This window comes from Heliconius melpomene, chromosome 10, assembly GCF_056956725.1.
Source record: "Heliconius melpomene rosina isolate 202511_hmr_F chromosome 10, ASM5695672v1, whole genome shotgun sequence".
Taxonomy (NCBI): Eukaryota; Metazoa; Arthropoda; class Insecta; order Lepidoptera; family Nymphalidae; genus Heliconius; species Heliconius melpomene.
In genome coordinates this window covers 6,640,476-6,658,912 of record NC_140398.1, presented here as the reverse complement: position 1 = coordinate 6,658,912, position 18,437 = coordinate 6,640,476, and the positions used below count along the sequence as shown (strand labels likewise).

General features: G+C 33.7%; 2 protein-coding genes across 2 annotated transcripts; one reads left to right on the top strand and one right to left on the bottom strand.

The window, feature by feature from the left end:
- The first annotated feature begins 509 nt into the window (after positions 1 to 509).
- Positions 510 to 4,089, top strand: LOC146535349 (uncharacterized). Its single transcript, XM_085191748.1, has 4 exons — positions 510 to 964; positions 2,034 to 2,173; positions 2,748 to 2,834; positions 3,039 to 4,089. The coding sequence occupies exons 2-4, from the start codon at positions 2,047 to 2,049 to the stop codon at positions 3,287 to 3,289; spliced, it is 465 nt and encodes a 154-aa protein (XP_085047874.1). The 5' UTR covers positions 510 to 964; positions 2,034 to 2,046; the 3' UTR covers positions 3,290 to 4,089.
- A 4,188-nt stretch (positions 4,090 to 8,277) lies between these two features.
- LOC146535348 (uncharacterized) lies at positions 8,278 to 13,092 on the bottom strand. The gene is made up of 5 exons (XM_085192102.1): positions 12,762 to 13,092; positions 11,778 to 11,864; positions 10,946 to 11,629; positions 10,425 to 10,604; positions 8,278 to 10,039 (listed from the first exon to the last, which is right to left on the bottom strand). Exons 1-5 carry the CDS (start codon positions 12,877 to 12,879, stop codon positions 9,939 to 9,941), a joined length of 1,170 nt encoding a protein of 389 aa, XP_085048228.1. The 5' UTR covers positions 12,880 to 13,092; the 3' UTR covers positions 8,278 to 9,938.
- Between the last annotated feature and the right edge of the window lie 5,345 nt (positions 13,093 to 18,437).

The window sequence follows — 18,437 nt, the reverse complement described above, 5'->3', positions numbered from 1 at the left end:
AAAATAATTTATATGTAGTCATTGCCCCGAACAGGATCGAACCTACAGATATTATGCTTAGCGCCCGACTACACCACTATAGCTTGAATTTGATAACATAATGGAATAGATGATATAATATAATGAAGTTTAAGCGTTTCCCGAGTTCAATGACCAGAGATCACTCTTGGCGCATGCTCGCTCCGGCGACGACGCGGCGCCCGAGACTTCGCCCTCGGGGATGATACACCGTGGATAAATATTTAATTTTATTCAAAACATATACACATACCTATAATTGAGTAAAACTATTTATAATATCTAAGTCAACCAAAGCAAGGTTTGCAAAACTATTGTAACAAAATAATGAAAAACACTACAGCTAATGCAGATATGACGGAATAATGTGATCAGGTTTACCATAATACCTATAATAACTATATATTTTAAAAAGTATTGGCATATACATAGATATACATTAATGCAAAAATATTCCATGATAGAGTAATCTACTAAATGGGTGTCAACAAGCAGCCCTGATATACGAGAGTGACGTCGCGGCGCCGGAGTGTCGCTGACAATTGTTGCTTCGTCTCGCCTCCCGTCACCCCAACCTCCACTCCCTCCACCTTCTCTAACATTGTGCGTGCCCCAACCCTCCTAAATTTGACACTGTGTCTTCATTCCTTACTAACCCGTAAGGAGTGGCTGCAAGAGCTAAGGAACTCTTTTGTCAAACTAGAAAAACTTTGTTCAAATATTAAAATTGTGTTTTGAAATTTTAATATTATTTAAATATAATTATTTTGTTATTATTGCTATTTGTATAGCAGTTGCAAAATAATTGTGATTAATTATTTATTAAAACTTAAGTTTTTTGTTAGTGAAGTGTAGTTTTAAGTAGCGATGTGAAAATTATATTTTTGTTTTTCTTTCAATGACGTGATGGGGAAAAGGAACATTTTGTACAATTAAAATAAAAAAGGTAAGGAATGAAAAATTGTGTATGGATTTTATTGGAAACCTGTGATTGTGAAAGGTACTTACTACTTATTTATCTACTAGCTTTTCCTTGATGAAATATTTATTTTAATGTATATTTTCATTTTGCTCTGGTATCGAGGCAAAGCGCGATGTTGAGTTCCCCCACTCAACACGCAATGCCTCCAGAATTCAGCAGAAAGTGGTTCTGCCTACCCTGCTGTGTGCGGGGATACAGCGTGAAGCTGATTTATTTTTTCAATTTACAAGTTCCATTGAGTATATTAATATCTAATATTATTATATTCATAACTAACTTAACTGAATAATACAAAAATAAAAGCTAAAGTCTCTTCGTAAAATATTCTAATGTCTATAATAAAAATAGTGAAGAGCGCTGACAAAGGACGTTGAAGGACGAGGTCGTTATTATTTATTGGCTAATGAAATACAAAACTAAAAGAAAAACTATTCGCTTTTTGATTTAAATGTATCTACAAAACAACTTAAATTAAAAGAAAAAGAAGTAAATAAATTTTGAATTCTTTTACGTATTATTCAAGTAAACTTTTTTAAATAGCGCTAAAGTTAAGTCGTGAAATGGTAACATACTTAGTAAACAAACAATATTTTATTTAGTTTTCTTTAATAACTAATAATATATTTTATTTAATTTTCAATGCTTCGCTCGGTTATTTGATTGTAATAACATTCAAATATTAACAGCATTAGTCATATATTTTCACTGGGCATTAGTCATTGTTGACTAAACTTCCTCTTTTTAGTACCTACTAAACATTATTTTATGCAAGGACACGTAATTTAATAAATCGACACAACGACCGACCGTTGTGTAATCACGATGCTTGTAGGTTCGATCTTAATAACAAATATTTTGTTTTATTTTCTTGTTCAGGAAGCCTAAGCACGGCGTTGATTTACACCACCCAACATGCAATGTCTGAACTTGGATACAAACAGAGCTACTAACCTAAGCTCTCTCTTTTTCTCTCTGTCCACCATTATAGACAGGAAAAGCTTGTATAAAACAAAAAAAATGTTCCATGTTTCAGCCATCAGCGTGCAATGGGCACGGTACGGGGCGCGCGGCCGCCGTCCCAGACCGCGTACTACGTGGCGATGGCCGGCATACTGGTACTCTTGTTACTGCTCTGCTGCTACTTCTTTTACTTCTGTATACGAAGGGTCATAGGTATGTTCGTACTTATAATGAAATGAAAACCATAAGGATGCTTTTTGAATTAACTTACGATTGCAATGTTAATAATTTGGAATGTGAGAGCTATTATAATTTAACATAAAAGAGTCGAAAATAAAATTATTTTACGACGTTTTTACGTTTTTTAATATGTGTTTAGATTTTACTTAATGCCTAGCTCTAATAATTTCATAAGATCGCACCACGGGCAGTTGCTAGTTTAGAATTGGCAAACTGGGTGTTTTACTGTTATACTGTTACTGTCACTGGGTGTTTTATGTAGACATTTTACAAATGAGAAGAAAGAGATTTTTTTCTAGTAATATTAGAAAAATATTTTCTCTTCCATGAGGTATTAAATAAAACGGTATGTGATGCACTAGTTTCAATCTTATACTAACTGTTGGTTACCAGTATATGGAATTTCGATACCAGTTGGTATCGAAATTCCAGAAATCGATGTCATATATTTAAGGTATTAAGTGACGTGTCACTATTTCCCATTATAAAAAAAATTAACGCAAATGAAGACAAACAAATATATAAAGCATATTATATTATTGTATAGAATTGGCGAATCAGCCGTTTCCGTCGCCAGTGAAGTCTGTGCGTCCGCCGCCGCCAGAGAAACCCGCCGCGTACCCTGTGCAGCCAGGTACATTACACTTATTCATTGTTATATTATATATAACATATTTATAACTATTTTGAGGTTTTAAGCCCAAATAGAGGGAGATGTACAATTCGCGAGGCTTAAGGTGAGCTTTTCATTTGTGTGAGTGATAGCCCAAAAATCCTTTAAAAATTTTAGTTTATTATAGCAAGAAATTCTTATATCTTTCAATTTATTCACTTAAAGGTGTACGCGAGAGTGCCACAGCAATGGCCCGCCTCTGCCAGCTGCCGCCCGCCCACACGGACGCAGTGCACCCGCGTCGCTCACCCGCCCGCTCCGCCCGCGCCTCGTCTCTGCCACCACCACGGATTGTATCACGATCTGTTTCTCCAAATTCACCACGTTCTCCAAGTGGAAAGCTGAATCCTCAATGCCCTACTTTACAGAAGTCCCCTACGAAAACTGTAAATGCAGCACAAACTGAAGAGGAATAAAAGAATGGTATAGAAACTGAAATTACTTTGATATTTATGTATTCTTTATTGCATTTCATTTGAAGTGGAATCATGTATACTTACTTCAAATTGTTTAAAGTTTCCAAACCCTCTATATTCTCCAAGTGAAAAACTCAATACTTATTGTTATGCTTTAGCATCTTCAAAGGAGATTCTTGGTCAAATCGAGAAGGATATAAGGATAGAAACTGAACTTAAACCATTTGTTGATTGCAATATTTATGGTGAATACATACTGGAGAATGTGACTACCCTAGTTTTATTCTTCAATGAAGATCGACTGACAGAAGCTGTTTTAGTTATTTAGCTTGTTAATTTTGTGATAAATCATTGATAAAAAATATTTATTTTAAATGTGATAATCAATTATATATGGAGGTTAATAATTGTAGAGCTATTCTTTGATGTCGTTGTCTTGAATTGTATTAATATGTGTTAGTTGTAATAATTATTTTCTATATTCTTCTTCACTTCTTCACTTTATAAGCTATGAAGTTTTATATAAATAACCTTTATAATAACTTTTTGCAATGTATCAATCGTAGTTATAGAGCATCATTGAACTGCCAAGTGTTAGGTTAAGCTTTTGTATACACGTATTTACTGTATCTTACTATATATTAAGATACCTAATTATTGCAACGACCATGCCTTTATATATATTTATATTATTAAATATATATATTTATTATATACAGAATATATCTAATAAGCTTTTTGCTGTGTCTACAATGTTCATATTGGACGCTGCGTCAACTTAACCCCTTTGTGCCAAAATTGTTGTGCCAATTTAAACTTTCTTAATAAAAACTTAAATACAAATAAATAATTTTCTTTTATTTCATACCAGTTATTTAATATAGCAAAATGTTATTGACTCATTTACTCAGCAATTGTTTTATGCAACCATCGATCTCTTACATCTTTCAGAACCCAAAAAAACCTTGACTTACGAAATGTCACGAGCTTTTTAAAGATATTGCAGACTAGAAAGATATTTTCTCTAAACGAACTAAAAAAATATTTATGTTATAGTATTTCTCGAGTGGTGTGAGAAACTATGTCACTATGACATCAGTATTGTGTATCGGAGTGTAAAAGCTTTTAAACCACTTAGTGTCTGCCAACTGTACCGGATGTGGGTAGGTTACTAAAAGACAAGTTGATAGTTTTAAAATATATTACAGCATGTACTAATATACTTCACAATTTTACTAGTATAGCAGGATAGGCAGAGGGAAACTATTGCTTATACTCTGTTCCTTACTTTCCGCACAATTTTTAGGATTCCGTAACCAACAAGGAAAAATTAAACCCTTATAGGAACTCTATATTTTGCCTTAGTTCCTCAATTAAGACCATATTTATATATATACTAGCGACCCTCTTGCGGCTTCGCCCGCCTTAACTACTGAATTATTCATATAATGTATGTTTGCAAAGCACTTAAGATAATGTGAAAATTAATTAAACCCTAATGCAACCCGCATTTTCGTAATGCCAATAAGGATTTTCCAATTGTTTTAAAATAAACACAAATAAATAACACAATTAACAGAAAACTTAAACGAAAGAAATTATAAACAACAGACTACCTACTATTCTCTTACCCACAAATACTTAAACGAAAGATGTAACCAACTATGTCGCGTGGAAATACATTATAATTATTGGATAACTCCAGAATACGTGCAATCACTTCTAAATTTACTTTGCCAGGCGCAGAATTGAAGCATTATCTCGGCCATCTCCGTAGTAGCTCAGAACGACATCAGAGCGTTGTTCCGACCGTGGTCCCAGGCGAAAACCTGCTTTAGAGCAGACACATGACAGGGGAGGGGATTGGAATTGAACCCTCGGTTTCTTGAGGAAGGCCTAGATTAAACGACCAAGATGACTGCTCATGAGTCGGATTTGGAGGAGGATAGAAAGTCCCTCGGAAGAAGACGTCTGACCTCGGGCGGCCGGGTATGCGGAGTGCTGCTCCTTAGGTGCAGGTGACCCGATACACCGGCGCAACGGAATACGTTGGACGCGAGGCGACCAATGTGTACCTCTAGGGTTTCTATTTTTAGGTTGCGGTGAGTGGCGCGTGGTGTTCACGTAGTATGGTGCCTGCGTCACTCGCCGGAGGGTGAGGTTCCGTACGACCTACTGGATTCCTCGTTGAGTAATACTCGCTAGGGCATTGTGATGTCATCAATGTAGTGCGTAGAGAGCAGGTGACAAAATTCTGACTGGGACAACGGCAGCGATCGGGTCGCTGCTAGCACTCTCAACTCTCACGCAAAATGTCCTGTCACTTACAAAGCAGAGCGGCAAAGACATGCACGACGTGCTGGGGGGTGCCCGCTCTGAGCACTTTATGAAGTAAGCCCGGGTGCCAGACGCGGTAGAATACTCGTGCTACGTCAAGGAAGACTGCTATTGCACACTCACACTCTCTCTCGGTTGATCACTGTTGCGTAGTTTACCCAGAGTGGTATACCCGCTCGCCAAACTGCTCGCTTTTTGGTGGATGTGTGACTGAAGAAGTGAGAGGAGTAACTTCTCGAACAGCTTGGCGACCGTACTAAGAAGGATTATAGATCGGTATCCCTCAGCAGCATAATGAGCAGGCCTTCCTTCCATGCCCGGGGTAAAGAAGCCAGGCGGGTGCGGCGGATCCACTATTATAAGCAAAATGTTGCGGGGCACGACGGACGCGTGGTGGGCGGCGAACCGTTAATCAGCAAGGATTTTTTAGTACTGTAATTTTAAATCTGTGCTACTAATCTTTTCAAGTACTTATTAAAATATATTTAAATGACTATTTTTAGATACTTAAATGACTATTTTTAAACGGAAGAAATTATAAACAAAAACTTACCTACTAATAACTAATACAAAAAATATGAAACTAATATCACGCTGAAAAAATACATTTAACTGAAATTATCCAATATGTGAAACGAATCTAAATCTTCTATGCTATAGAGGCAGGCGGGTTTATTTTCGAGCTTGTGGTTAATGCTGTTAAAACAGCGACACCGGTTGGGTAGGCACTACGTGGCTGCCTGTGAGGAAAATTAAATAGAATGCTTCGGCCGGGAATCGAACCCGGGCCGCCCGCGTGGCAGGCGGGCATTCTACCACTGAACCACCGATGACTGCTCATGACGCGCTTGTATAAATAAGCAAAACTCGCGAGGCGCGTTTCGCAGCAAGGATGTTTTAGTATTTTAACAACTTCTAAAGTACTTATTAAAATGAAAAAACAGTAAAAGACAGTTCATCTACATTAAATGGCCAACGTAACTAACATACTTATTTATATGCTGAGAGTAAGGGATAAGTAAAACTTGAGTCGGCACAGCTGATGAGTCAACGGCGTGATGTGTCAACAATTAAATGCGTTTTTCTCTAAAACTATTCGCAATTTCGAAATAGTGTAAAAAGCAAATTTTATCTTCGTTTAACGTAGAAATTTAATAAAGTATTTTAAAGAATAAGGATTAATACCATTATGGGAAAATATCCCTCACAATAAAAAGTATATTGAAATTATTATTTTTAGACAGAAAAATGATCACTACACGTTATTCTTAAAAGATACGAATATGCTCTCGCGGACTTTTTTGTAGATCTTATTAAGAGGAACAATACTCCAGTACATTTTTTTCATGTAATACTTACCATTAGAGCAGCGCATGCGCGAAAGTGTCTCAACGGGTAGGACTTTATACACATTTATCGTATTTATGTTAATTTACATAAGAATGTACAAATAATAAACTATATATAAACCTTCTACGAAAAACACTCGACTTAATGGTGAAGACCGCATCAAAATCCGTTGGGTGGTTTAGAAGAAGAAGAGTTAGAAACAACAGACAGACACGAAAAGCGACTTTGTTTTATAAGATATAGGATGAAACTGTAATTAATATCAAATATTTACAGTCCTTACAGTCCCGTAGAGCATAAAATAATCAAGCTTCTAAGTCAACGCAATTAAAAGATACGGGCATTTGTGCATCGATTTTGCCACCTATTCACAGTATTATAGGTTTCCTTCCCGTGATCTATTATGAAGTGACTTCACTTCATGCGAAATTTCATCATTGTAGGTCCAATATAAATGAAGGAATAAAGTCGAAAAGTGAAAATTAGTAGGTATTCATAGAAAAAAATAATTACAAACTTACATTCGTACTTCATTTCATAGAAAATGAGTGCACAAGCTTAAGTTTTTCAAATTTCATAAGTAGCACTTCTCGTTGGTCTACAATTCTGAAATTATTACGGAACCATCCGTGGGCATTCCGATTCCTTCTTGACTTTGACTGATTTTTTTGTATTGTTAAGAAAATCTAAATGCCGCGCTTTATCTATCAGAAAAAAAAAATATAATTATTCTATTAAATGGTCATCGAACCTAGTCAGGACTGACTGTTACTATTTTTCATATAAGTTAACGCTAATTGCCGTAACTCAGTCTATATGTTGACGATCGATGTCATCTGTGTAAGAAAAATTAAAGTTATTTAAAATAAAAAAAAAAGTTTTATTTGTGAAGAATAACTTTTATTTCAATATAATTCTAGTTGTACAATATTAAGCGACATTTCATAGCGATTGTGTTTTACGTTCATCATTTCATCCACCGCCCTAACCTATACATACAGTATGGTCGACGAGTCATGGCCGCCCTTATGTTTCCTTAACTTTTACTTTTATAAGGAAAATAATCAAAAGTAGGACAAATTTAACGCAACCATCAACAGCTAACTTCAGGGCGGCCATTACTCGTCGACTGTGCTGTATATAAATATATACGTATCAAATACGTATTAGCTAAAAAAGGACTTTGCTACAAAACATAGGACAAAAAAAAATATTATTATTTATTTTTTGAATTAATAGGATTTTTTTGAATTTACAGTATGTTGTTGGAGATATATATTTTTAAACGTATTTTTCTCACTTATATAATGTTATTTTCACAAAAATAATGTAACATTAATAGTGTAAACTGTAGTAATTTTTCTTCAAAACAATCATTTAATACATTTACATTTTTAGATAGATATATTTTGGATAGTATTGCTTCATTCAACATCATATGCAATATGAACTAGTACTTTCTATTTAAAGATGGCAGTTAGTGGAATTTAAGTAAACACTAAAATATTAATAACTTTCCAAAGCTCTTATCAATGTTCTTACATTTAAAAAAACCAGCTAAAAAAATATAACAATTAAGAGCAATCAAAAGGCATTAGTAGTGGTCGCGTGTGCCTTTGAGGAACCCTTATCTTAAATAACATAAATAACTGCGATCAAGATTCCTATCAACATTTAACTGTTTTTTTAGAAGATTTTATCAATAATTACGTAAGCGATAGCTAACTTAGACATTATTTTAAATATTTTCTAGTAACAGGAACTATTTCCTATTTCCATTTAATTGACTACGTTTAAAAATAAAGCTTTAACACAATACTAATACATTAGGTATGTTGTACAGGCCTCTGTTATAGGTTCAATTCCCACTTAGTACAGAATTTCTTATTACGTTGCTTGAGTTCCAACATTCAGTATCTAACGTCCCGAAAAATAGGCGCAATTAAGTGGGGAACGAAGGAACGGAGGGTCTCAACACTAGGTTCCCTCTGTTCACCCTCATATAATACATACAGCAGCGTGAAGATATTTTATTGTGGAAAAATTTGAAGATTGTCCACTCTAGTTTTTACAACAAATATAAACTAGTACATTATAAATATCTAATTCTATTAATTCATAAATTACCACTCACTCGTCACTGTGTCCTAATATTTCAACATAATACTAAATATATATAATTTATATCACACATTACTGCAAGCGTTTATTAAATTTTATTAAATACATACTAGATACGCGCTCTGGCTTTTCTTACTTAAACGAAAGTAGTAGTAGTAAGAGTAAGAAATATAATCATTCCATTTAAATCGGTGATGTCACAATATTGAAAAAATATTTTATACAACATTTAAGATTTTAAATTGCACCTTTAGGTATAAAAAACCGACTGTAAACGGTTGTGGCTTCCATTCCAGCTGGAATGCAATGGAAACATTCCACCATGAAAAGAAATGTGAAAATCTACATTACTTTTATCATCTCAACAAACAAAGCGAGCGAGCAGTTAAATTTACAGTTTGTGTATATTATATTTTATAAAAATAATCCTAATATATTTCAAAAATAGTACATCATTAATTTCTTACTTAATACAATATATTTAATTTGCACGAGTTTTTGTTCAGCATATTGACGTCATCACTACCCCAAGTTCTCTACACACCTGTAACACCATTTATTAAGCTTATCGACACGAAAATCAAAAACCTTATCACACGTTATCGTTTAATTTAAAAGCATTTAATGTATATTTATTTACTATATTCTATTTATATCTTTATAAAAACTTAAATCTTTTCGCCGACTCATATTTATAGTACATCCCCTATAAGATAATATTAAAAATAGTCTATAAAAAACAAAGCAACATATTTTAGGAACAGTACAGCTTTTTTTAATAATTAAAATGGAATATACTTTTTTTTAAAAGTAATTTAAGCCGTTTATACTATTATTAAGTCTATATAGCAGTTTCTTTCCGGTCGCGTCCCGCCAGCAACACCTCGTGGTAGGCGGGCGGGGGCTCGTCGCAACCTTCTAGCTCAAAATCTAATTCACTCTCTGAAACATATTTTATTTAAACAAAACAATAAGATGTAAGTGATTATAGAATAGTGTTTAATATGCTTTATTATAAGTATGTATTTAACCTCATGCTGTATCCTGCATATAGCTGGATAGGCAGAGAGAAATTAATGTTAAGACACTCTGTTTTCCTCTTTCCGCATAATTTTGAAGCACTTTGTCTTCTCATCATAGCTAGGAAATAAAAATAAATTATTCCTCCGAGTGGAAATCTAAGCCGCCATGTTTCATATTAGATTATTTCACAAGAGAAAAAAACTACTGGAACCTTCAATAATAACCACTTGTTATACGAGTAAAAGTCCTTTTGTTGGTATTTTTCTGTCAATTCATCGATCAGTTAACTATAAAGGTGACATACCCGACAGTGCTCCCGACTGTGGTCTGAGCACGGGCGCGAGCACGTCGCCCGCGCTGGCGTGCCGCGCGCGCCCCCACGCGCCACCTACGCCCGCACCCGTCCCCGCTATCGGGGCGCGCCACACGCCGGCCGCGCCGGTCTCCTCTAGGTACGAGGCCTCCCACTCGTAGCCTACCGCCTCTGCAGATTTGTGAGGGAAATGTCGTTTGAAATATCATATTTTACTTTTTCCCAATTGTAAAAGTAATTTAATAAATATTTTTATCCATAATGTCCCAAATACTTTAGTTTTATGACCTACATATATCAGACAAAATATGAAAAGCTTTTATTTGTATAAAGACTGAAATATAAACTTTATATAAAGAAAAAGAATTAATAATTAAAAATAAACTATATAAATATAATCTATTTTCTTATGTTAAAAATTAGAATGATGACAAATTAAAAAAACATTCAAATATTTTGTAAAAGATCTTTAATTATGTTTTGAATTAACATACTCAATTGATCAAACTCACCAACAGAAGGCGGCGGTGCAGGTATTGTATGTGTATTATACAAACTGGAGCGCGACTCCACAGTGTGGTGTATCGCACCAGAGCGGTCCAGCTCTACATCGCTCATGTCATCTTCAAAACCAGCCACTTGGAATTCCGTCAGAGGCACTAGAGGCTGTCGCTGACGATCCTTGGTCCTGATAGATTCATTCACATTCTGTTTAACCTCTTTCGCCTTATATTTAAACTTTTCTTCAACTTTAATCTCATTGGAAGTCTCATTAGGACTGGAAGTGCATTCCCCGATGTAGAAACTCATAGCGCTTTCAGTGACATCTTGATCCTTGATGTCATCGTTAAGAGATTCTTTGTTCAGATCTTTCTTGCGTGATGATTTTATATTTGTATAATGTTTTTTACAGGTTTTACTAACTACATTCTCATTGCTCTTATCTTCAAGAGACTCATCTCTATCTGATTTATCAGAAACATCGCTGGCGTTAGAGAATTCATTATCAGACTTGAGTGGTATGTAGAGGTCCTTGGTGGATCTCTCCCAGTCGCGCCGGTGCAGGACCTCGTCGATGACGCTGGGCGCGGAGTGGTAGCGCGCGTCGTGCTCGGTTTCGCTGTCGACGTGAGACTTGCGGCGGCTGCGGATCTCTTCGTGGCTCCGATGGGCTGATAGCGGCTGTTTTGTGTGACCTTCAAATGCGTATACGTATATATTATTTAATATGAAACTTATTTTATAAATAGTATTAGAATGTATAAGTAATAATAATCTTTGCTTATTATATTTAACTTATAATAATAGATAGATAGATTGCAATTGTTTTCATTAAATAATCACCTGACGTGCTCGGCAGATGCAAAGACACTGCGCTACTTCCGATGCGACGACCGAACAACTCATGAGAGCGATGTCGAGTACTCGACTCTGGAAGGTTAAAACATAAAGAAATCTATTCTATTCTAGTCATTTTATATAACATATAAAATATATATAAATAACAGAAATAATTATAAGCAAATAAAAGCGTTTATCTATATTTATAGAAATTTGTATAACAAGAATATAAGGAATATCAAACTCATATGCTGCTACATACATTTAAATATAAACTAATATAACATAAAACACACCTAATATATAATATACAATCAATTACCGTTCGTAATAACAGGTTTTTGAGGATATTTTTCAGAGCTAGAATCTGGAAACAATCGATATATACATATATACATATACGTGCGTATTGTAAAGTATATAAATACAAATATACATACATATATGATTGGATCGTGCAAGGTCTACAGCATGCGCACTTAGCTATATGCATACTAAGTAGAAAATTTCAATAGAAACGTATAGATATCATTCTTTTGTATATATATATATATATCATTAGTAAATGTAAAATATTATATCTACGAAATTATTATACTTTCATATTTGAAGTATGGTTAAAACTTGTTTTGAGTAGTAGTAGAATAGCAGTAGTAGCACAAGCCTTGGACTTTAAATACGACGGTTGTGAACTCGATTCTATCTCAGGGAAATTTAATAATATTTTCATTTCTTCGTTCTGATAACAAGACAAGACGCGGCGCTGAGTTCCACCATTCAACACGCAATGTCTCGAAAATTCGGTAGAAAGTAGGGAACGAAGCGTCTTAACACTAGGTTCCAGCTGCCTGCTATATGCTATATATATAGCTTAAAGCTATAAAAAATAAAGCATTTATATTTAAAAGAGAAATATAATAGCAGTGTTTTTTTTAAATAATAGAGATATTGAAAAAGTAAGTTCATAGTAGTAATTATTAGTATTACCAGATCTATCATCGTCCGGCCAGCAGCATAACCAGCACAGCAGTAGCAGCGGCGCGCACACCTCCGCCGCCAGCACGCCGCCCGCGCCGCCCAGCACGCCCACGCCCAGCCCCGCCATCACTACAACTCACTTTTGCCTCTTTACAATGATATATTCATATTTACACATATATTACTGAATTCAACATTTAATTATATGAAAACGTCACTGTATGGACAAGTTTTCTAAGTCGATGGAAAGTTTTGTTTTTAGCTTTAAGCTTTATCCAGAGTGTTGTGATTAATATCTCAATTTTTTTTTATTTATAAAGTAAATTTATAAGGCTTTTTCAATTAAGGGGATAAAAGGAGATAAAACTTATTCTTGGAAAATAGTAAAATAAACAACGACCTTCTTTTAAAAAGCAAAGATTTAAGATATTTTTTAACTCATTATCTTTTAAAATTGTCCAATTATAAAATGAACGGCCTTTTTTAAAGAAAACAATAGACAAAGCGACTTGATTCTACAAAATGCAGACAAAATATGAATGAAGAAAGAATTAAATCGATGACTTTACGGTGTAGACACGTCGCGCCTCGCGACTGTCTGTCTGTGGCTAGTGATCGATGTACGAGTGGAGAACGGCGGTAATACTAGTCTATTATGTTATTTAGTGTTGTTGAACTTTATACATTCAAGAAAACTTAGCTTTCTTTTCTTGTAATATAATTTTACTACGTAATAATAAAGTAATATAGAAAACTGTATTATTTAACATTTAGAAAATACAACTAATATAATCAATAATACTAAATGAAATTAAAAATTAAATTGTTATTTTTAATTTCATTTAGATAAACAATATTTTTATTTTCATTTAGGTAAACAATAACTATCAAAAACTTAAAATAAATAAATACGTGAGTTGTAGGTATATGTACATGATTCCGTTTATATTTAAAGTTTCATATGTTAATATTCCTACACTAGTATATGTTATTAAAAATACCGAATCCTTAAAATAATATACATAGCAATTTTATAGATTTCTATAAATTCTAATATTTCTGATCGCTTTCCAAAATGTTATTGTTACCACTTACCGTTACTTTTAAAAAACTTAATATGATTTGGAATTTTTTTTTCAACTAGCCTTACATAGTTCGTTCAAAGTTTAAGAATAACACTTGTTAACTATCACTTAACACAATTTTCAAAATGTCGTAGCACTTCAGGCGCTACACCGCTACGGTGCTACGTTGCTACAACGCTACGGTGCTACGGCGTAGTAGTGTGTCCTAGAGTGGTGTGCGTGAGACTGCGGGAGGCTGTCGTCGGTCCAGACTGCTCTCAAATGAGCTGAAAGACCTGTGACACACCGAGCTTTGTAGATATTGAGGTATGGTTCTTATAATAAGTAATAATACAATTATAATAATTGATAGATATAGCTATACAGCTGCGTTACCAGATTGTATCTTGGGGAAGTGGAATTTTTAAAATTTTTAGGTAAAAATACGAGATTCTTATGCAAAAAAATAATAATCAGTATTTAATTTATATTTTTTCCATTTATTTGAGCTTTTAATAAAGTTCAAAATAGTGTTATTATAATAATTGTTAAAAATGTTATTATGATAGCAATAAACATATTTTTTAATGAAAAGTCGTCACTATACTAAAATAATCAAAATTTTGGATAACCCTGTAAAACATTATTATTTTTTTATCTTTCTATGAAATTGTTAGTGACTCATAAAATATAATAAAGTAATTAAAAATATTTTTAATAGCTTCAAACCGTAAAAGAAATCACTATGTCTATAATTTTTAATTCTCATTCATGTAATTTAATTTTACTTTTTCCAAAATCGTTTTAGCCAAACTTCATTTTTTTTAATATATTTTATTTTCATATTTACTCGAGTGAAATTATAAGCAGTCACCGTTGTAATGAAATTTATATAAATGTAAGTTTCACTTTTTAAAAAAATTACATCAAAATGATTCTCATGTTTCCCAGTGTGTCGTGATCGGAAGCTGGAGGCGCCGGAGTGTCGGGCGCGCATCGATCTCACCTACATCTCCCGTCTCTCTTTCTCCGCCTTCTTTATATTTCCCTTTAATTCCTTGTCTTATATAATACTACTTAGATAGATCACATCGCTCAATACTTGTCTACTAGGAATAGTAGAGCCATTTTTATATGTGAAGGAATTTCTCATAAGAAAATAATAATTAATTATAGATAAGATAACTTTGCCGTTTGACTTTTATTAATTTTTAACTGTATTTTCTTAAAGGGCGGGTAATTTTACCACTAACACCAAAAAAGGACGGAATATTTTCGCTATCTATATTGTTATATGCAGGATAGAACGTGAAACTATCTACATTTGGAAGCAATATTACTTGTAAGCGTTAGAGACAAGTTTTATGTATTTTACTTATTATTCCATGTACATATATGTATTTCGATGCAAATGAATACAAAATCTTTGTATTTTATTACAGTAAGTTTCCATATGATATTGCCAACCATTCAACCAAGGAGAAATAAGTGTTGAATCACTCTGTCCTTTGAAATCTTAAGCAAAATTATTTTTTTCCCTCTCAACTTAAACTGTTGTCTTGTAATGTAAGACAATACAAGCAAACCACAGTATGAAAATATTGATATAAAGTTCAACGGCCCGCCCCCCAGGAGCCGTCGTCTTCGCCTGCTTACTACTTATGATAAATAGTGATAGTTGCAAATAGTAAAGTATTTGAAATATATATATTATATTGATTATCTCAAAGGCAGTTCTCAATAGGACAGTATCTATCGAAGGTTGAACATATCATCATCAGCCTGATTCCATCCATTACTGGAATATAACTCTCTATTCTGTCCTCCCCTCTCTCCACTCATCTTTTATTGTAATAAAAAGTGACGTGCCTAATTTTTTGATAGCAATGGCAATCTCTTACAAACAACTTCGAGTATATAGAGGAGTAATTATAAGAAAAGAAAAAGGAAATAACGTTACAGTGCATAAATAAATAAAAGAAAACATAATAAAATGTTTTTGCATTTTTTTCTATGTCTCAGATAATTTTATAATTTCATTTTATTTAAACTTATTTAGTGATTGCAAACTTACAAAAGTACTTTTATAGTTTATAGATATACCGTATATATATTGTAATTGGATCAATTGCAGAATTTTCTTTTCTTTTAAATATACAGATATTTATATAAAAATAAATAATAATAACTAAATATATTTTAAACAATTTCAATTACAAACTGTCTCAGGTGTACGAAAAAATAAACGCCAGCGAGATATTGCAACAAAGTAAAACAATTTATAATAATATCAGTACAGTGTATTCGAGGCACACGTCCCGTCACGTCACGTCATGTTCACAGTAATTAAATTGTTTGGAGAGAACCTTTTACGTTCCCCGAGTAGAGTATGAAAATATGTATATACGAATATACTTTGGCATCCTTATAATTATAGTTCTTAGGATAGTTTAGCTGAAACAAATATAATTATAATATCTAGTTCTAAATAATTTCGAAGATTTTTGGTCTATTGACAAAATTTTGTTTAATCAGCTTCCTGAGAAACAATAGTCTACAATCACCATTAGCAGACAATTAAGTAACAGATAGTTACTAATATAATACATTAGATGAGAGCCTAGTCGTGGCGGAGGGGCACAAAATGTTACTCTAAACGTGACAGGTTGTGAGTTCGATTCCCTCTCGAAGAATTGAAATATTTAATATTTTTATTTCTTCGCTTTTGTGTCGAGGTAAAAGCGCGACGTTGAGTTGCTATACTCAACATGCAATGCCTCCAGAACTCGATGGAAAATGAGAAACGTAGTGTCTTAACATTAGGTTCTGGGTACAGAGTGAAGCGTAAAACAAAACGGATAGATAGACTATTTAATGCTATATTGTTTCATCATTATTGTATGTTGAAGTTACAATAGTTTTTGTAGAAGAAAATCTGATCAAAATTTTATTTAGCACATTTAACATTGAAGAGTATTATAAAGTCAGTATTTTTACATAACAGCAGAGACCGAGCGGAGTTTGACGCAGTGCCGCAACTCACTCTGGTTGAGGTCAGAGCGGCGCTGAAAGCTTCGGATGACCTACAATACTAGTTTTCTATTAAATAAATCCATTTTACTGTATAAATACACTTAAGGTCAAACTTTACCTACTTTTTTAACCGACTTCTGTAAAAAAAGGAGGTTATCAATTCGACTGTTTATTTTTTTTGGTAAACTAATCTAGTCTAATCTAACTAGTCGGTGTCAAACTAATGCTATAGCAACCTTACTACAATATCTAATTACTAAGCCTGTTTGTTTTACTTGGCACCGACTTCAAAATTATAAAATCTTTGTAGGTATAATTATTTTTCACTTTTTAATTCGTTGTTAGAAGTCGGTTTTTCTTTTTGTTAAAAAATAATTTATTAATTTTCATACATTTTCGTCATTTAACTTAGATAGGTAACGTATACCGAAGGCGAAAAATTAAAAATGTTATACATTTCAATTTCCTCGAGTGACAATCGAACCCACAACCTGTCGAGTTTACAGACACGGGCTGGTGCCTCTGCACCACGACTGGCTTTTCAGTCTCAGAATTAATTATTTCAAAGAATTATTGCTTTACTTTTTATAACTTCACAACGTATCTCGGATATAGCAGGGTAGGCAGAGGGAACCTGGGAACCTAGTGCTAAAGTTTCTCGTTCCATTCTCCACTTTTCATCGAATTCTCGAAGCATTGCGTGTTCAGTGGAATTCAATCTCGCGCTTTCCCTTCGCAGTTACCAGAGCGATGAAATGAAAATATTAAATATTTCATTCCCCCGAGTGGAAATCGAACCCACAACCATCGCGCTTACAGTGCTGTGAGCGGGATACAGCGTGAATGCTGTGCTGATTTAATTTAATTTTAATATAAAATAGTCGCTCTTTGAATACAGTGTAAGAGTATAAGGCTTTATACATATATAGTAAGTATGAGGCGATGCACTTTATAGTAAAAGCTGTCCTAACTAGTCCCTCGCCCACGTTCACCTGCAATCCAATTATATCCTGGCGACTTGCTCTTACCAATTTATTGTAACTATATATACTAGGCATTCAGTTATATTTAAATAGCTTTGTTATCTCTTGGTTTAAAAAAAATAAATACAAATTGTTTAATCTATTAATGAAAAGTAAAGTTATTGACTTATGTGATAAAAAGCCCGTAATATTTTTGTTTTCTTCTTCCCACTCTATATTCTATATACTCTTTATTTATTTTGCCTTGATAAAGAAAACATATATGTGTGAAGAAGTCCCAAAATTACAATTACAAGCCTTATAGCATCACGACAGGTATTAAAACCAGTACTTAAGTAACTTATGTTGAGAAAACAAATACTAATAATCAATTAACTAAATAATAGACATGTGCGTGTTTGTTTACTTACAAGTATAATATAGATACCGTGTTAAGTAATACGTTGTGTAAACATGCCTGTTGTAACGCATACATAATAAGATTTACTTTACAATAAACGTGGTAAGAACGAGTTTATTTTAGCTTCACTCTGTATCCCTTACATGGCAGGGTAGGCAGAGGGAACCTAGTGTTAAGATACTCCGTTCCTTATTTACCTGAAGGC